Source organism: Danio rerio, chromosome 3 (assembly GCF_049306965.1).
Source record: "Danio rerio strain Tuebingen ecotype United States chromosome 3, GRCz12tu, whole genome shotgun sequence".
NCBI lineage: Eukaryota > Metazoa > Chordata > Actinopteri > Cypriniformes > Danionidae > Danio > Danio rerio.
In genome coordinates this window covers 48073424-48091277 of record NC_133178.1, presented here as the reverse complement: position 1 = coordinate 48091277, position 17854 = coordinate 48073424, and the positions used below count along the sequence as shown (strand labels likewise).

The following is a 17854-nucleotide window of genomic DNA, read 5'->3' as shown; positions in this document are numbered from 1 at the left end:
CTGCTAACACACAACACACAAACAGGGTTCGCATCTAGCTGTCTTGTGCATGGTTCACCACACAGTTATTGTGTCTTGGCTCGCATTTATCACACTTTGCTCCAAACCATCCGGTGATGATATAAACCCCCTGGCTTTCCAAACACATGCAAATCCTTGTAAACATGTCCACCTAAAAAAGCCTTTCAAGAAATTGTTTTTTTCAGAGATGTTCTTTAATTACTTTCATGTCCAAACCCATATGCTGATCACTTTCCTCTATGAAACACAAGCAGACATACTGTATAATGTTACACATGTTTGTACCCAAATAATTGTTAATTAAAACACAATTTATTACAAGAAGAAGCAACATAATGTAGCATAAAGCAACCCCCCAAATGGTATACAGTATGTTAAAATGTCTAAACATAATGTGATGTATAATTAAAGTATGAGAAATGCATTCACTGTTCGAATTCCGAAAAAAAAACAAAAAAAACGCTAATTTGTCTGCATACATGGCTGTCAATTGGTCCATTGCTCCAATTCTTTGCCATTATTGACTGCTTGTCTAACCCAGAGATCTGCACTCACAGAACCTGACACAACCAGGACAACATTTGATAAGTGAATACGATACTTGTCAACATTGGGTCGTAAAAATACATGATACCACATCCTCCCACTCCTAAAGGAAATAAAATCCTTAAACCTACCCAGAAGAGCTACCAAAATATGACCCAGATTCCTTAATCTGTTAATTCTGAGCTGTTTAATTGTATATAAGCCTAGTTGTAACACTTACAAATATGTTGAGTAAATTAGCATGAAATGACAATACATAGCAAACATTTAAAAAATAAAAATATTGGCTTTCACCTATATCGATGATCTTTACAGAAATTAAATCAAGTTATAAATTCTCGTTCACTTTTTATTCCGTGTATTTAAATATTGATTAAAGTTACTATAGTTATATATTTTCATCCACTTATTTGTTTGATAACAGAGGTGTCACTTTAACACTGCACAGATCTATAATAAAAACATTTGATCACTTTCATAACTGTTTGTGCTCATTTAAGACAAAATAATTTGTGTTAAAAAAAATAATAATAAAAAACATGCCAGGATGGACATTTTTACACGTTATTAAGTGTAGTTGTCTGTTTAAAAACACCCAACTCCATGGAGCAGGACAGGAATAAACCCCAAAAGGAAGCATTGCTGACAAACTGACACAGGACAGCAGACATGAGGTGGTTATAAGGAGGACAAATCAAGCACTAAACAAGTGAACAGAATAAACTAATAATGAAGAACAAGATGGGTGGGAGTAGACAATGGACTGAAGAGCACATGGCACGAATAGAAGTCTTTACATTGATTGCATGGCCAGCCTGATCACCCGCCGGTGACCTACTCAAACCTGCAGTTCTCCACGATGGTCGTTCAGTGTCCTCCAGCTTCTGGCACCTAGACTGCAGCTCTGCAGAGGAGATTTGGCTAGAGGAAAAAGGATCATCCCCAACTAAGCCTGCTTTTCTCAAGGGTTGTTTTATTCCTTCACTTTTATCAATTGGTGAAGTTTGTTCCTTGCCACTGTCGCCACTGGCTTGCTTATTTTGGGACTTGTGAAGCTGCACATTGATGCATTTGCTCTTCAGTGTTTGGACTTCCAGCAGTGAAATCTAAACCACACTGAACTGAACTGAACTAAACTGAACCTTAACTCTGAAAACTGTACTGACACTGATAACTTCTATGTTAAGCTGCTTTGACACAATCTACATTGCAAAAGCGCTGTTCTGCTGATTCGACTCATTCTGAAAATGTAGTCCAGAGGATGTTTCTGGAGATAGCAAATTATGTAGTCGGAGGTACGAATAGCTGCATTTTTAATTTTTAAGCGAACACTACGGGCAGTATGACGCTGTTCCTTTTGCTGCTTACCGGCTGACCGCTTACCTCCGTATGGAGAGCTTTCCAGCCACAAGTAGTTTGTCCAGCTAGCTCGTCATGTAGGTCAGCAGACTTGAGGCACAGAGAGGAGTTGACGATGACCGAGGTTCGAGTCCGGCGAAAAGTGGTTCCAGAAATCAGTTAAGACAAAAACAGAATCCAAAAAATAAAAATAAAAATGAACTAGTGAATAACAGGTTAAGAATGTGGTAAAATCCAAAAATGTGGTAAAAATTAGACGAGGGCTTTTCTTTTTCTGGACGGCTTTTGTAAATCATCGGTTGGGTTTAGGGAAGTAAGCAAGTGGGCAGATCAATCGGTAAAATTTGTTAGGTTTAGGGAAGGAAGAGGGTGAGTCAGTCAATTGCCCGTTCGCCTAGTCAATCATTCAGTCAATCGACAACGGCCTCTAGTGGGTTTAGGCGAAAACAGCGCGGGCAGCACTCTCGAGAGACATTTGAGATGCGAAAAAGCGTATACAGCAGCCTCTCGTGGATTCGCAAAAAGAAAAACTTCAAAAATACATACCTCCCTGGACGGGTCTCCAGAAATGTCCACGGGACTACTTTTTCAGAACGAGCCTGGGTTGAAAATAACATAACATGATACAGGTTGTAACAATTTAAACTGTGTGAACTGAACTATGCCTTTAAATCCATATGTGAGCTGTTCTTGCACCCTTTTCTCTCTGTTTTTCAGTATTTGTGGTATTCAGCACTTGGAACGAGCCGGGAACAACCTGACACTCTTTGACTCTCTGTATTTCTGTGTTGTCACTTTCTCTACGGTGGGCTTTGGGGACGTCACACCTCAGATCTGGCCGTCCCAGTTGCTGGTGGTCATCATGATCTGTGTGGCTCTTATAGTTCTGCCAATACAGGTAAAAAAGACACATACTTTGACCATTACATTTCTATTTCTGTATATAAACACACATAATACATTGGTATGTTTTATTGAATGTTTCAAGAGACAAATCCACTAGAGGGCACTGTCTAATTTTTTGCAAATCTGAAATAGGTTACGTAAAATGCATTTTGCTATGCGTGTCAGTTCACATGCTTTTTTGTGTGTCCACTAAAAGGCAGGGATTGTCTTAAAAATCATATAGACCAGCTTGAGCCTTCACTAAACCCAACCGTTATTATTTTTTGGCTTTTGTCTCTTTTGTGGAACCCTGCTTCACTGGACTCCTTAATCTGAACACTCTGCATCACAAGTACAACACTGTACAATTGAACTGCCAAGCAAACTGACTACATCACAAATGTTGTTCATATCCATTATAGACACTGACTATGTTTACATGGACATCAATAATCAAATTATTTACCTTAATCTAAATGATTAGGGTGTTTACATGTGTTGTTTTTGAATATTATTTTTCATGATCCCGTTTTACATGTTATAGCACATAATTTGATTAATGTCATTGCGCCACCATGCTATCCACATTTCCTCCAGAATTTCAGGTGTTTCATTTTTTTATTTTGTCAATTTTAACTGCAGTTTGGCAGTTTCACTTCATTCAGGAACATTTCATGCATGCCCCCCTTGACAAACAAGATATTGGATGCGAGCTGGAAGAGTGTTGTTTTAATGGAATTTGATATCATACGCTGTATTATCAGCTTATGAAGCTCTTTATAGGTATACTAAAAAACTCAAGGCAGGTGTGTTGAACCGGACGTCCGCATTTTACGATGCAGGTGTCTGTGGTTCTTTACTCACTCATTAGGAGCAGAGAATAGTGTTAAACAGCCGTGTGTGTATGTAATACCCTGTAAGAAAATTCGGTGAAAATCCTTCATCAGGGGTGCCCAAACTCGGTCCAGGAGGGCCTGTGTCCTGCATAGTTTAACTACAACTTCTTTCAACACACCTGCCTTAAGTTTTCTAGTATACTTATAAAGAGCTTCATACGCTGGTTTAGGTAAGTTTAATTGGGGTTGGAACTAAAATATGCAGATATACAAAATATGTTTATATGGTAGACTCTAAATCAGAGTATTGTCTCAATCATAGTACAATCGGATCATTGGTGTTCATGTAAAAGTACTCATTGTTAAGTTGTTTTGTGGTATATATTTGATGTTACACAAAAAATTCCACACAAATAATAACTTATTTGTTGATACTATGACCCCGTTACTATACCTAGTGTTTTCACCGTCATACATCCCATGGCATTAATTTTACTTTTGGCCCGTTTCTACTAACCATAGTAGCAAAGAATTCTGGCCCAGATTTGGCAAAAAGCTGGCACAGCAGGCATTCATCCGGCACTGGCATACAGCATGTGGGCCAAACATGGCCCGGATTTGGCAGAGGTGGCACCGTTTTAAAGGCGGCACACAAGATTTGGGCCAGATGAAAAACATAGTATTTGGCCCAGATTTAAAAATTTGATAAGTGGGCTATCACACATATATGACCCACATTTAAAATACACTAAAATCATTTTTGAGTAAAGAAAAAAAATTCTACCAATCAGGTCACTTTGAGAAAAAAGCATGCCCATAGTGTGCCTAAAGCGCATCACTCCATGGGTTTATCAATTTCATTGCAATCGTGACACACCAACCTATCTGGCCCAGTTCAGGCCCAGTTATGAGTTATTAACTTGGCTGAGACTTGGCCCAGATATGGTCTGTGTTTGGGTCTTGTCTGGAAGCCAGATTTGGTCCAGTCATGTACCGTAATTCACTGCGGCATGTGGGCCAAGCAAAACCTGATTGTGTGGGCCAGAGATGGGCCAGAGAAATTTTGCTATGTGGGAAGTGGTACAGTACAGTACAGTATGGTTTGGCAAAGGTCACCTTTATTAGGCTTGTGTTTTCACTGTCAAAGAGGACCAATGGTAATTTTGGTGGGCATAGTGTTTGGCAGAAAGTTGCAGTCAATGTCCTTCTCGCTTGAAGTTCATATATCGTATTAAAAGCACTTCTTACTAAACAAATGCTTTATATGCATTTTTATATCCATATTTTACACAAATATTACAATTATTATATTTAAACTGTTTTAAATTTATATATATATATATATATATATATATATATATATATATATATATATATATATATATATATATATATATATATATATATATATATATATATATATTTTATTTATTTATTTATTTATTATTTTTTTTTTTTTCGTCCTTTTTCGTCCTTCATAGTCCACTATTTAGAGCAAGGTAGGGCCCCAAAATTACTCTGCTTAGGGCCTCCAAATGTACAGGCCATGTTATGAACAACTTTAAAGTACAAGGTAGCTCTTCTTTCATGTAAGGTTTTACTTTCGACTCTCTGACTTTATGCAAATAATATGTGGCTGCAATGACAAAAGCACTGAGTCGAATCACTTTTGTGCTGAAGGCCCGGTGAGATGCGACACAGCTGGTGATTTTCACAGTCTGACACACAAGCGCACCCACGTGTGCACGAACGTACACAGAGAGGAGCTTCCATGTCCACAGCGCTTTAATGAAACACTTTTCACATCCCACTTCAACATATACCAGGTATTACTGACACACACTCACCCAAACAATCTCACACACATACTGACTCACAAGCGGCAGCCTCCCGCAGGGCCGAGGAGAGAATGAGATGAGAGCACGCTTGTCTTTCATGTGTGATGTGAGGGCTTCCCTGCCTGCGTCCTCTTTGGGAAGCTGGTATGTTTCCTTCACACAGGAAATGGCAGTGACTCCAGCGAGGCCCTCCTACTCTTTTCATCCACAAATACCAGCTGACATTTACTGCTGCCCCCCACACACAGCTGGGGTGTGAGAGTTACGGTCGAGCCGTGTTTGTCTCTGCCTGACAGGGGAAATCTCCAGTATGGCTTATGGCCCGCTGAGAGTCATCCCGCCGCACCAACTGACAGCAGCCACAGTATCCCATCACTCCATGTGCACACATCGCAATGAGAATTTCACTGATGCTGCAATTAAACAGTGCCAAATCTCAATCCCCAATTACCCTTTGCCTGAACGCTACTGAATAGCAGACATTACCACCAAGTCCCTCGAATCTTAGCAGAGATCTCTTTATGCACTGGGGGCAGAGCATTCTTTTCCAGACTTTAATGTCTGCTATCAAACATGCATCTGAGTGCTTTTATTCAGGATCAGGATTCATAAAAGGACTTTACTGCCAATATCACCCACACAAAACACAACAAACGTATCTGCTCAAACAATACATGCACAGTGCACAAGGCAACTAGTATCTGACAATCTGGCCTTCTCTTCTGCTTGTGGTCATCATGATTTGGCTTGTGTACTGTATTTCTACTTTGGCCATTACATATATAGACTCTTTTGGCTTGTTAAATCATTACTGCTGTAGGTTGCAACAAGTATATGTCTTGTATATGTAAGTGAACCACAAGCTATGTTTCCATCCAACGATGCAAATGAAGATGAATTTGAAAGTGGAGAACTCAAAAACTTAACAAACCATCTTTTCCTAATTAACAGGCACCAAAAAGAAAAATGGGATTTGCTGTGGAAGGAGAAGGCACTTTGGACCTTTTTTTTCTTATATAATAAATTACTTGTGCATCTGAAGATGAAACACATTGCATGTGTGGTGGCTTTTAAAGGTGTGAGACACTCAAGACAGCTCTGGGAGGTAACAATATAGTGCCACTTTAGACTTTTGCTGAGGGATTTTAGAATGACCAAAGCAACATTTCAGATGTTGAAAATGTGGTCTGTCTGCTGGTTTGTCCGTTAATGTCATCCCCTCAAAATGTATTCGCATCTTGGCATTTTAAGCATTTTTATGCAGTATTTACATAAAATAGGTGGATGGAAGCATAGTTACTGACTCATTCATTCAGTCAACTGTAGTGAGTGGGTGAAAAGTAACTTAAAACTTGATAGTAAAGTCCATATTTCTAGTACAGTGGTTCTCAAACATTTTTCACCAAGTACCACCACAGGAAACAAATAGTCTCTCCATGTACCACCATAATGACTAGTATTGAAGTACAAAGGTATAGTAGGCTTAATTAAGCAGCTACAGCTCTACACAGTTCAAAAATGAGGTAGATTAACTACTAATATTAAAAATATGTACTGTCATTCATTCATTCATTCATTTTCTTTTCGGCTTAGTCCCTTTATTAATCTGGGGTCGCCACAGCAGAATGAAGCGCCAACTTATCCAGCACATGTTTTACACAACAGATGCCCTTCCAGCTGCAACCCATCTCTGGGAAACATCCATTCACACTCATACACTACTGACAATTTAGCCCACCCAATTCACCTGTACCGCATGTCTTTGAACTGTGGGGAAAACCAGAGCACCTGCAGGAAACCCACGCAAACGCAGGGAGAACATGCAAACTCCACCCAGAAATGCCAACTGAACCAGCCGAGGCTCGAACCAGCGACCTATTTACTATGAGACGACAGCACTACTTACTGCACCACTGTGTTGCCCGTCAGATACTTTAAACATTATAAATAGTTTGAACATTAACTGTGCTTGCAGATAAAACAAAACAAAATAAAACAAAACAATACAACCTCACCATTTAAATTAAAATGTGTTTTTAAAGTATTAATGTATTAATCTGGTTTTCGCCCCCTCCATAGTACTAAAACATCCCTCCTCTGACTTTGGCCTTCTTGCTTTCCCTCGTTACCGCCTCTCTTCAAAGGGGGGCAGATAATTTAGTGTCATTACACCCAAACTCTGGAAACTCTCTACCACGGTCACTCTGTTCTTTTAATAATTTCTCAGAATTTAAATCTTTACTTAAAACTCACTTGTTTTTTGAATACTACACTTCTGCTCTGACAAACTGACCACTTTATTTGATCAACCTGTACTCTGCTTATTTGTCTCTTAGGTCTTGTTTTGTATTTCCATATTTTTTTTATAGTTGACTTCCTGTATGTTTGTGTACCTAATGTTGCCTCTACTTATGTCTGTTATGTCAATCTCTTTTTGTTACATTCTTTGTAAAGTGTCCGTGAGCTCTGGAAAGACGCTATATAGATAAAAAAATATTAATATTATTATTATTATTATTATTATTATTATTATTATTATTATTATTACAGTAGCCTATTCATCAAAACCTGAAAATGTTGCTAGAACCTGATGAATATAGGCTTTATGTATGTATATATATATATATATATATATATATATATATATATATATATATATATATATATATATATATATATTTTTTTTTTTTTTTTTATACATTTAGAAATATAAACTTCATGTACATATGACATGTGTATGTCTTAGAAATCTAAACATTAACTTTTAATTTTATGATTTGGAATGTCATATTTAAATTAGAAATTAGATATGCTGCACGTCATTTACAATGGGCCTAAGCATGTCAGAAAAGCTAGTGATTAAATGCATAAATACACTGCTTGACCAATTCATACACGCAGTATTTCCGCGATATGGTGTGAATAATATCACATCTTAAGTGAATCGTGAAGTTTGCGTTAACTGGCGCACACCGACCACTGTTTTTAAACAGACTCATGTACAGTTCAAAGTTCCTCTGTCTGTGCACATGGAAACTAACTTTAATTATATTCCACCTCTAAGCTTCAAGCATGGCAAAGTTGCATGTGTATATGTTCTGTGTCTCGCGCCATTTGACGCATCCAAATTAATTAGCTTAAATCTGAGGTAACAAACTAAACCGAAAGCCACACTGCTTTACAAAACAAATAACTTTATATATAGAAAACACCTATTATTTTACACAACTATGAGCACATGTTTTAACACATTTGTAATAATTATTTTACCAATGATGCAGCATGGGTATTAAATTTTTGAGTTTGCAATAAATGAAATGCCAACACAACAGCACCGGTCTGCAGAATGGCTTCTCTAGCGCATGTGTATCCACTCTGCAAGTGCAGAGCACCACTTTTGGCTTTGCGCCAAGCAGATTGATTATTAACATCTGATGATGCGATGCACTAAAGTGAACCTTTTAAGCACACAGGTCATAAGTCTTATGTTGTTTATAGTAAAAGAGTTTCAAAGTCTGTCATTACAATATTATTGGTATCTTATTTAAATCAGATATTCATTGTTTTGTTCTCTTTCAAACTACCAGTCTTTATTTTATAATTAACCACTATAGAGACACACATTGAAGTCAGTAGTAGATTCCAGAAAAAGTGTCAGTGGTAAGTTATTTTTTTCAATTGGTCAGAACAGAAAGCCAGAACTGTTGCCCTGGAAATCACATCACAAACATAATCTAAAGGAATGTTGTGTTGAATTAATACTAAAAGATTGTGTAAGGGCAAAGCTGTAAATGTGCGTACACAGTAAAAAATTCAGCTGTATGAAACACTGCATACGCGGAATCCCACGCATATTCTCTTTGTAGATGCGAATTAACATGAAACTAAGTGCACGTGCACGAGTGCAAAACCCCTCCTTGCCTCCTCCCCCATATAAATATGGTAATGACTCCTAACCTAAAAGCAATTACAAATGCAAGCAAGGAGAGAAACTTCACAGAATGCAAATTGGAGGTGCTCCTATCGGAGGTAGACTAGATGAAAACTGTGCTATTTGCAAGTTTGTCTTTTGGAATTAATAACAACAACAACAACAAAAAATAGAGGGGGAGAATTTAGCTAATGCAGTTAACGCAGTGGGGTCTAAACATTGCACTGTGAAAGAATTAGAAAAGAAATGGTCTGATATAAAGGTGCAGTTTAAGAGGAGAACAGCTGTGCACTGTCAAAGTGTGGACCGTTGAGGCTGGGGAACAAGGGATGCTAAACTAACACCTTTTCAGGAGAGAGTTGCCTTAATTGTAGGTGACACTTTACTGTCTGGAGTAGTATCTGTGTTTGTGGCAGACACAGATGTATTAGAGGAACACCTTTTTAGGGCGGTATAGCAGCACCCCTCCACACTCAAAGCAGCACCACTGGCACTTTAACTGCCCAATTGCCCGCTCAGCACGCAACAGCCACGACTTTAATAGATAACCGCACTCTCCTGATATGCAGTTAAATAATTATATTTATTTAAAAAAATTGGAATAAAAATACTTAGCTGGAATAATACCTTTGAATACATCACTCACCAAGAAGCCACCCATCGCGCACCCTGCCGCCTTGAAGCCTTCAGATTCAACCATTGACAATGTCCTCTAATAAGGCCAACACTGCCAATGCTATATATATATATATATATATATATATATATATATATATATATATATATATATATATATATATATATATATATTTAACCCATTAACCCATTTTATCAATTATAAATTAATATCAATGTTTTTCCACATATGGTAGTGTGATACTTTGTAGCGTGCAATCTAACATAATTGCTTCTAGGAGTCGCCAATTGCTTCTAGGAGTCGAAATAAAACAAACACACACAATAAATACACGTACACCAGAAATAAGGTTGGCCCAGACCAACGCACATTCTCACGTTAAGTTCATCGTTAGTAAATCCAAACGTGAGCGTGAAACCTGGCGTACACAAAGTTTTTGTGTGTACACAGCATTAATACATGAGGCCCCAGGACTGTAACTTCCAGACACTCCCAAGAGTTGGAGTGGAGGCAGAAAAGGGGGAGATTATAGTGGGCCAGGTCCATGTAATAGCAGGGGGCCTGGAGCAGAGTTGACCCTGGGACAAGGTGCAGTAGAGGTCCTGAAGCATGGAGCAGTGGCTTTGGCTCAGAACGCATAGGCAGGTCAGACAGCTCCAGTTGGTGACAAATATTTGGCTCAGGAGGCACCAGCAAGTCAGACGGCCCAGGTTGGTCAGGAAAATCAGATAAGTCACACAGCTCTTGGCACTGGAAGGTCACATGGCTCTGGTGGCATTGGGACATCACACAACTCTAACGGCACAGGGAGATCACACGGTTATTGTAGCAATATGTAGGGGTCAGGTGGCAGCTCTGGCTATTCGTGGGACTCCTGGGGCTCTGGCCATTCTGGGAATTCAGGTGGATCTGGGGCCAGCTCTGGTGATTCTGTAATGATCTAGCGTGGGGTGCAGAAAATATAATAGGTGGAGGTTCTAAATACAGCAGAGCAGGAATTTATTTTAACTGTCAAAAAAGTTAGTTTAAGACTGTAGTTTGATACTCATATGACCCTATATCCTTTCTGTGCATGATATTCTTGTCTGTGTGCTCAGAAAATGGAATAATAAGAGTTTAAACTAACACAACTTTTAAAATGCATGCAGATATTTTGTTTGTTGTTCCCAGTGTAACCAAGATAAAATGTTTTGCACTTAAAGAGACAACAACATCTCTGTGCTTCAAAAAAAAAGAAAAAAAAAAGAATATTTAGAGCATGCTATGATAACACATTCTAGGGACAACTTATGTTACATGTTTTTAAAAGGGCATAATTGGACCATTTCAGCTATAAAATATCTGAATCTTAGCTAAGAATCCCTTTATGTACTCAATACTAAAAGCAAAGCAGACATTTACACCCACTTTCAAACAAACATGCGTCTGAAGGGCTTTTATAGAGGAACATATAAAAGAACCTCACTGCCAATATCACCCACACAATCTACAACAACAGCTATTATGTATCTACACAAACAATTCAATATCTTCACAAACACTCAGTTCAGTAAGTTTTAAGAGATGGCCTTCTAAGCAAACACCGTCTACAAAGTTATTGCCTGATAGGTCAGTAAGTACACAAAGCTAGGGTCAAACATGGAAATACTAGAATCAGAGAACGCTTGTTAATGCTAGAGGTTAACAAGACTCAGCAACATGTGAGGGGATGTGAGATTTAGCAACAAGTGAGGGGACGTAACCAGTGCATATAGTCTATGCCACAGGTGTCAAATCCAGTTCCTGGAGGGCCACGGCTCTGCACAGCTTAATTAAACACATTAAGCTGATTAATTAAACACACCTGATCAAACTAATTGACTCCTTCAGGCTTGTTTGAAACCTACTGGTAATCTTGAAGCAGGGTTGGAACTAAACTGTGCAGAGCCGCGGACCTCCAGGAGCTGGATTTGACACCTGTGGTCAATGTAATCAGTTTTTGATCAACTTCCAGGTGTGTTTGTGTAATCATCAGTGATCTGGAAACTGGTGTGTGTGTAAAGTGCATGGTGGGATTGTAGTTCGTTAAATTGGCAGCTATCTGCACAGGCTAGATCACTGGTGATCGTCACGGTTAGACACCTGTGGTCTAATGACACCTATGTAACTGCAATGATTTTGAAGGCTCTTCGCGGAATCATTGATGACAATAACGAACCGTTCATTTTACCAATCCACAGAAGTATCCAATCTCCAAGACTAGTCATATCTACACACATATAATGCATCTTTATATATTTCTTCAATCTGACTGTTCAGCATAAACAAGAATAGAAACTATTCAGTATTAAATTGTACACAAAACATAATTTCACTGATCACGACTACTGATAACACAGCTAAAGCCTCTTTGTAAAACTGTCTTAATGAAGTCTTTTCCCTTGTAACATCCCTTAGTTTGAGCAGTTGGCTTTCCTATGGATGGAGCGACAGAAGTCTGGAGGAAACTACAGCCGTTACCGTGCTCAGACTGAGAAGCATGTAGTGTTATGTGTCAGCTGTCTCAAGATAGACCTGCTCATGGACTTCCTCAACGAGTTCTTTGCTCACCCCAGACTGCAGGTAGGTTGATGTAAATGGGTATATGTTCTTGCTAATTTGATCCCAGGCTGCATGCTGTGTGCTACTTAATCCTCTTCAGAAGTGCTAAAGCTAAGGCTCTTGTCCTAGGATTAACTGAACATCTATTTAATTTAACCAAGATATTTATGTGTGAATGATCTGGGTTTTATTGTCTTGCGGTGTCTGTCTGATCTCATTTTTTATGCTAACTGGAGCTCATCATGTGCAGGATTACTATGTGGTCATCTTGTGTCCTGCTGAGATGGACGTCCAGGTGCGGAGGGTTCTTCATATCCCGCTGTGGGCACAGAGGGTCATTTACCTGCAGGGGTCTGCACTCAAAGATCAGGACCTAATGAGGGCAAAGTAAGACCCGCTGAGTACACACTAATTACCTGAAGTGGTGAACAACTGTGCTTACTTGCAGGTTATGAATATGGTCTTCAAATCTTGATGAGTTCTTCAGATGTCAAAAGTACATACGTTTTTAAAAATATATTTAAAGACAATTTAATACTGTTGAAAAAGACTAACTTAAGAATACTTAAGAGTACCATAAAACCACATTTGATGACTGTGAAATGTTAAGTATTTTTGTTATGTTTTAATTAAGTATACTTACTCTGTGTGTGTGTTTTTTAAATACATGACATACAAATATCTATAGAATTTACTCTAGAGTTTTTTTAGTTTATCATATCACAATATCAAAATTACATTAAACCACATTTCAAAAACAAAATAATTATGAAATTACATAATGATGTGCTTAAATCCTTAAATTTGTAAGAAAAAGTGTAATTTTCTGGCATTTTTGTTCTAAAATTGTGATTTATATAGTAATTATATCCTTATTAGTGTTTTATTATTTATGATATTTCTAAATACATATTTAGAATAATTCAGCCCCCTGAATTATTAGCTCCCCTGTTTATTATTTTTTTCCCAATTTCTATTTAACGGAGAGAAGATTTTTCAACACATTTCTAGACATAATATTTTTAATAATTCATTTCTAATAAAGGATTTATTTGATCTTTACAATGATACCAGTAAACAATAGTTTACTAGATATTTTTTCAAGACACTTCTATACAGCTTAAAATGACATTTAAAGACTTAACTAGATAAATTAGGTTAACTGGGCAGGTTAGGTTAATTAGGCAAGTTATTGTATAACAATGGTTTGTTCTGTAGACTATCTATATATATATATATATATATATATATATATATATATATATATATATATATATATATATATATATATATATATATATATATATATATATATATATAGCATAAAGGGGCTAATGCATTTGACCTTAAAATGGTGTTTGAAAAATTTGAAACTGATTTTATTCTAGCTGAAATAAAACAAATAAGACTTTCTGCAGAAGAAAAAAAATCCTTATATATGTATATATGTAATGCCAATAAATAAAGAATCACAGTAAATGAGAATTCAACAATGTTTAGGTAATATTTGCATTTTTAATACTAATAATAGTATTTGTAATAATATTTGCTGATATTATGCTGAAAACTTAATCATTTAATTAGTTCAAAATGATGTCCATGAAATGTAGTCCTTATCAAGACAATATGTTAATTATTTTATCTATTTATCACATTACATTATCAAAGCTTAAAAGGTGAAAGGAAACATCATAAGTTAACATAAGTTATCAGTTAGACAGTTTGACAGCTTAATAACTAGGGATATGCGAATCTTTTTTTTTTTTTTTTTTTTTTTTGAGAGAGTCCTTTGATTTTGAGTATAAACCACTATCAATACCATATCCGATACTTCTATAATACATGAAAAAAAGTTTAAAGAGTGAGAAACGATCCAGGATGTTTCTGCATTTAATTCACCTTATTTTAACAACTTTTAACAAACAGAGCAGGTAGCTTGAACACCAAGTAATAAAAAACATTTCCAATTAATAGTATAGTGCTTCACTTTTGGACTTTAGTGCAACAGCAAATTAAAAAAAATTATAATACAAAAGCAAATAGCAAAAAGTTTACAAATTTCACAGTTTGCTATGACAATTTTGTTGTCATCAACTTTGTAATACTTCCAGCCCTCAGTCATAAGAGATATCTAATTTCAAAGACTGCATCATCCGAAGGTTGCATTCGAAGTGCACTGTGTCATTGTGGTATGACGAAGGCAGTCAAATTTTTTTAAAAATTAGAAGGCTTCTTCAAATGCAGCCCCAAAATGCATTTGATTTGCTAGGGAATAAAGGACACAACCACATCCTTCGCGGCCTCAACGCCCCAAGATTCATTACGTGCTAATAACGGCTGGACATTTTTGAAAGGAAACTCCAGATTAAATGTATGACTTAGGTTTTATTTTACTTCGATATCAAAACATGTTAAAAAACAAAAAGAGTATAGACTCTGGAAGAAAAAAACATTACCAGACATACTGTGAAAATTTCCTTGCTCTGTTAAGCATCATTAAAAAGAAAAAAAATCTAAGGGGGCTATATATGTATATATATGTATATATATATATATATATATATATATATATATATATATATATATATATATATATATATATATATATATATATATATATATGATTGGGAGGCAACGTCTGATTCCGATTGATACTGAAACTGTGATCGGGACCTATTTTTGTTCACGTGATCAGATCTAGACATCTCTAACAATAATCCATTAATGAATGCTAACTTGACACCTTGCAATTATAAGGTTCTATCTGCATTCTGAATGATTTTGAGAAACTGAGCTTCAAAGTTTTTGCATTCCATATAGCAAACAGTAAGTGTGTAACAATTATTATTTTTTTTTAATAAAAAGTAAAAAAAAAAAAAAAACATCGCAATATGTGAATAACCTAATTTTGACAAAAACGTCAGATAGAACCTTTTAATTCTAAGGTGACGAACTCTCAATTCAAAAATGATTTAACTGTGGGTCAAGTTAAAGTTATTTTCTGTGGTAATCAATATGCCAAAAAAAAAAAAAGACGTGTCTGGATCTTTAACATTCTCTGTTTCTCTCAACTGTTCAGTCTTCTCTTTCTCCCTCTCATTTTCCCCTTTTATGGAACCTGGACGTGTTTCTCTGCTCTCTTTGTCCTGATGCTGATTGGCTGCAGAATGGATGATGCCGAAGCCTGTTTCATCCTGAGCAACCGGTTTGAAGTGGACCGATTTGCTGCTGTACGTTCCCCTCTAACTTCATTTTCTCACCTTTTTTTCCATTCCTGCTTTTCTACCCTCTAGAAAGCTGCCACTTCTAACATCCCCTCTATTACCCTATTTCTCTTTTACTTTTTGATATTTTCCCCACTGATGCCACATTTTGACAGTTCAACATAAAATGATTTAGTCTCAAGGCAATTGGAAGTGAGATTTAGTTGGTAGGGTAATGTAGGCTAAAGGCAGCTGTCTCTCACAAAGCCTGTCAAGAACACATCAGGGTCATATTTCGAATCAAAATCAAAAGAAAAAAAAAATGTAATAATGTAACTGTAATGAAAAACTTGTCATAGCTGTTCTTAACACAAACAACGCCAGACAAAGAACAGAAACAAACTTAGGGATTAAATACACTGGCAATAACAATTAATGTGCAATTAAAGTGAATATAGAATATATAACCATAAAAACAGATGAGTGATGGGACAAAGAAAACAAAGAAAAGATGTTAAATATAACTGAATATGACTATTACAATACTCCTCATCCAAAAAGGCCAGAATTAGTTGAGGATGGAAATTTTGGTGGTGGACAAGGAGTCATAAACATTAAAGATATAAACAAAACCTTGGAAAGCTTGAAGGATAGGAATGACCTGGATTGACTAGGACGCAGCATTCATGCAGGCACATAGCCCTTGATGAGGATGATGCTGATGTGCACCTCTCAAAAAATGGAATCAGGAATCTGATCGACAATTGTGGAACTTGGGAAAGCAGAGACCATTGTGTCAGTGAGGAACTTGGATTCTGGTTGGCACCATTGATCTTGAGGAACAAGATGTAGCTGTTCACTTATGGGACCAAAGGGGAGACCAGGGCAAGAGTAGTTCCAGAAAGAAGGTGAAACCAGAAGAATGGCAGATCTTACACTCTCAGAAATAAAGATATAGAAGCTGTCACTTCTCAGTAGGTACATATATTTGTACTTCTTATATGTGTTTATGGTACCTTGAACAGGTTCAAAAGTAGAGTAGGTAAAATGTACATGTACCTGCCCCCAGTGACAGTTTTTGTACCTTTATTTCTAAGAGTGTTGCAGAGCTAAGGGATATGACCAACTAAAGAGTGAGAATCATGTGGTGATGACTTGATGACCTTTGACCTAGGCAGAGCAAGAGGGATTAAGGAGACCTTAAGTGCCATTGGGATGACCTCCAATTGTGGAGTTAATGGACCTAGAGCTGAGGTGGAGTCCAGGGTTCTAACGCCAGAGGTGGAGCTAGGGAACGTCAAACCTAGGTGAAGATAAGGATAAAAACACCTGAAGTTGAAGAGCAGCCAAGAAATGAGATGGACACGACATGGAAAGAAATATGGAACAAATGGTTATGAAGTAGATTGGGAACTGGCAGATCCAGCCCTGACTGGAGATCTTGAGATATGTCATAATCCAACCATTTTTTATTATTATTTTTGCAGACTAGGATAAGCACACACTCAGTGGCAAGAGTATAAGCATGGCCCCCCTTCTTGGTCACAAAACAATAGAACAGCCTTAAGGATAGATGATAGAGTGTGCACCTGGTCACACATAATTATTGTGCACAATGATCATCAACATTCAGTCCTTCCTGACTAAACAAAGGGCAGTCACGTGACTTTTGACCAGGGGCCTTATGTACGAAGACTTGCGTTAAAATCATACATTATCAAAATCAAAACATCAATCAAAACATTATGTACGCACAAAACTGTAAATGTGCATTCGCAGTGAAAAATTCAGGTGTATGAAAAACTGCGTATGCCGAATCACACGCATATTCTCTTTGTATATCCAAATGAACTTGAAACTGAGTGCAACATGCACGAGCACAAAACCCCTCCTTGCCTCCTCCCCTGTATGAATATGCTAATGACTCTACTTTGGCAAAACCAACCGAAGAAGCAATGACAAAAGCAAGCAAAAAGAGAAACTTTTAACAGAATGTGAATAGGAGGTGCGCTTATCGA

General features: G+C 37.1%; 1 protein-coding gene across 2 annotated transcripts in view; it reads left to right on the top strand.

The window, feature by feature from the left end:
- Window positions 1–17854, top strand: part of kcnt2b (potassium sodium-activated channel subfamily T member 2b) — a 187664-nt gene that overhangs the window by 92320 nt on the left and 77490 nt on the right. For both annotated transcript variants that reach the window (XM_009299766.5, XM_068219406.2), the window contains exons 10-13: window positions 2644–2824; window positions 12490–12654; window positions 12884–13020; window positions 15800–15863. In XM_009299766.5, coding sequence (XP_009298041.1) covers window positions 2644–2824; window positions 12490–12654; window positions 12884–13020; window positions 15800–15863 — 547 coding nt within the window. The remainder of the gene's footprint in view (window positions 1–2643; window positions 2825–12489; window positions 12655–12883; window positions 13021–15799; window positions 15864–17854) is intronic.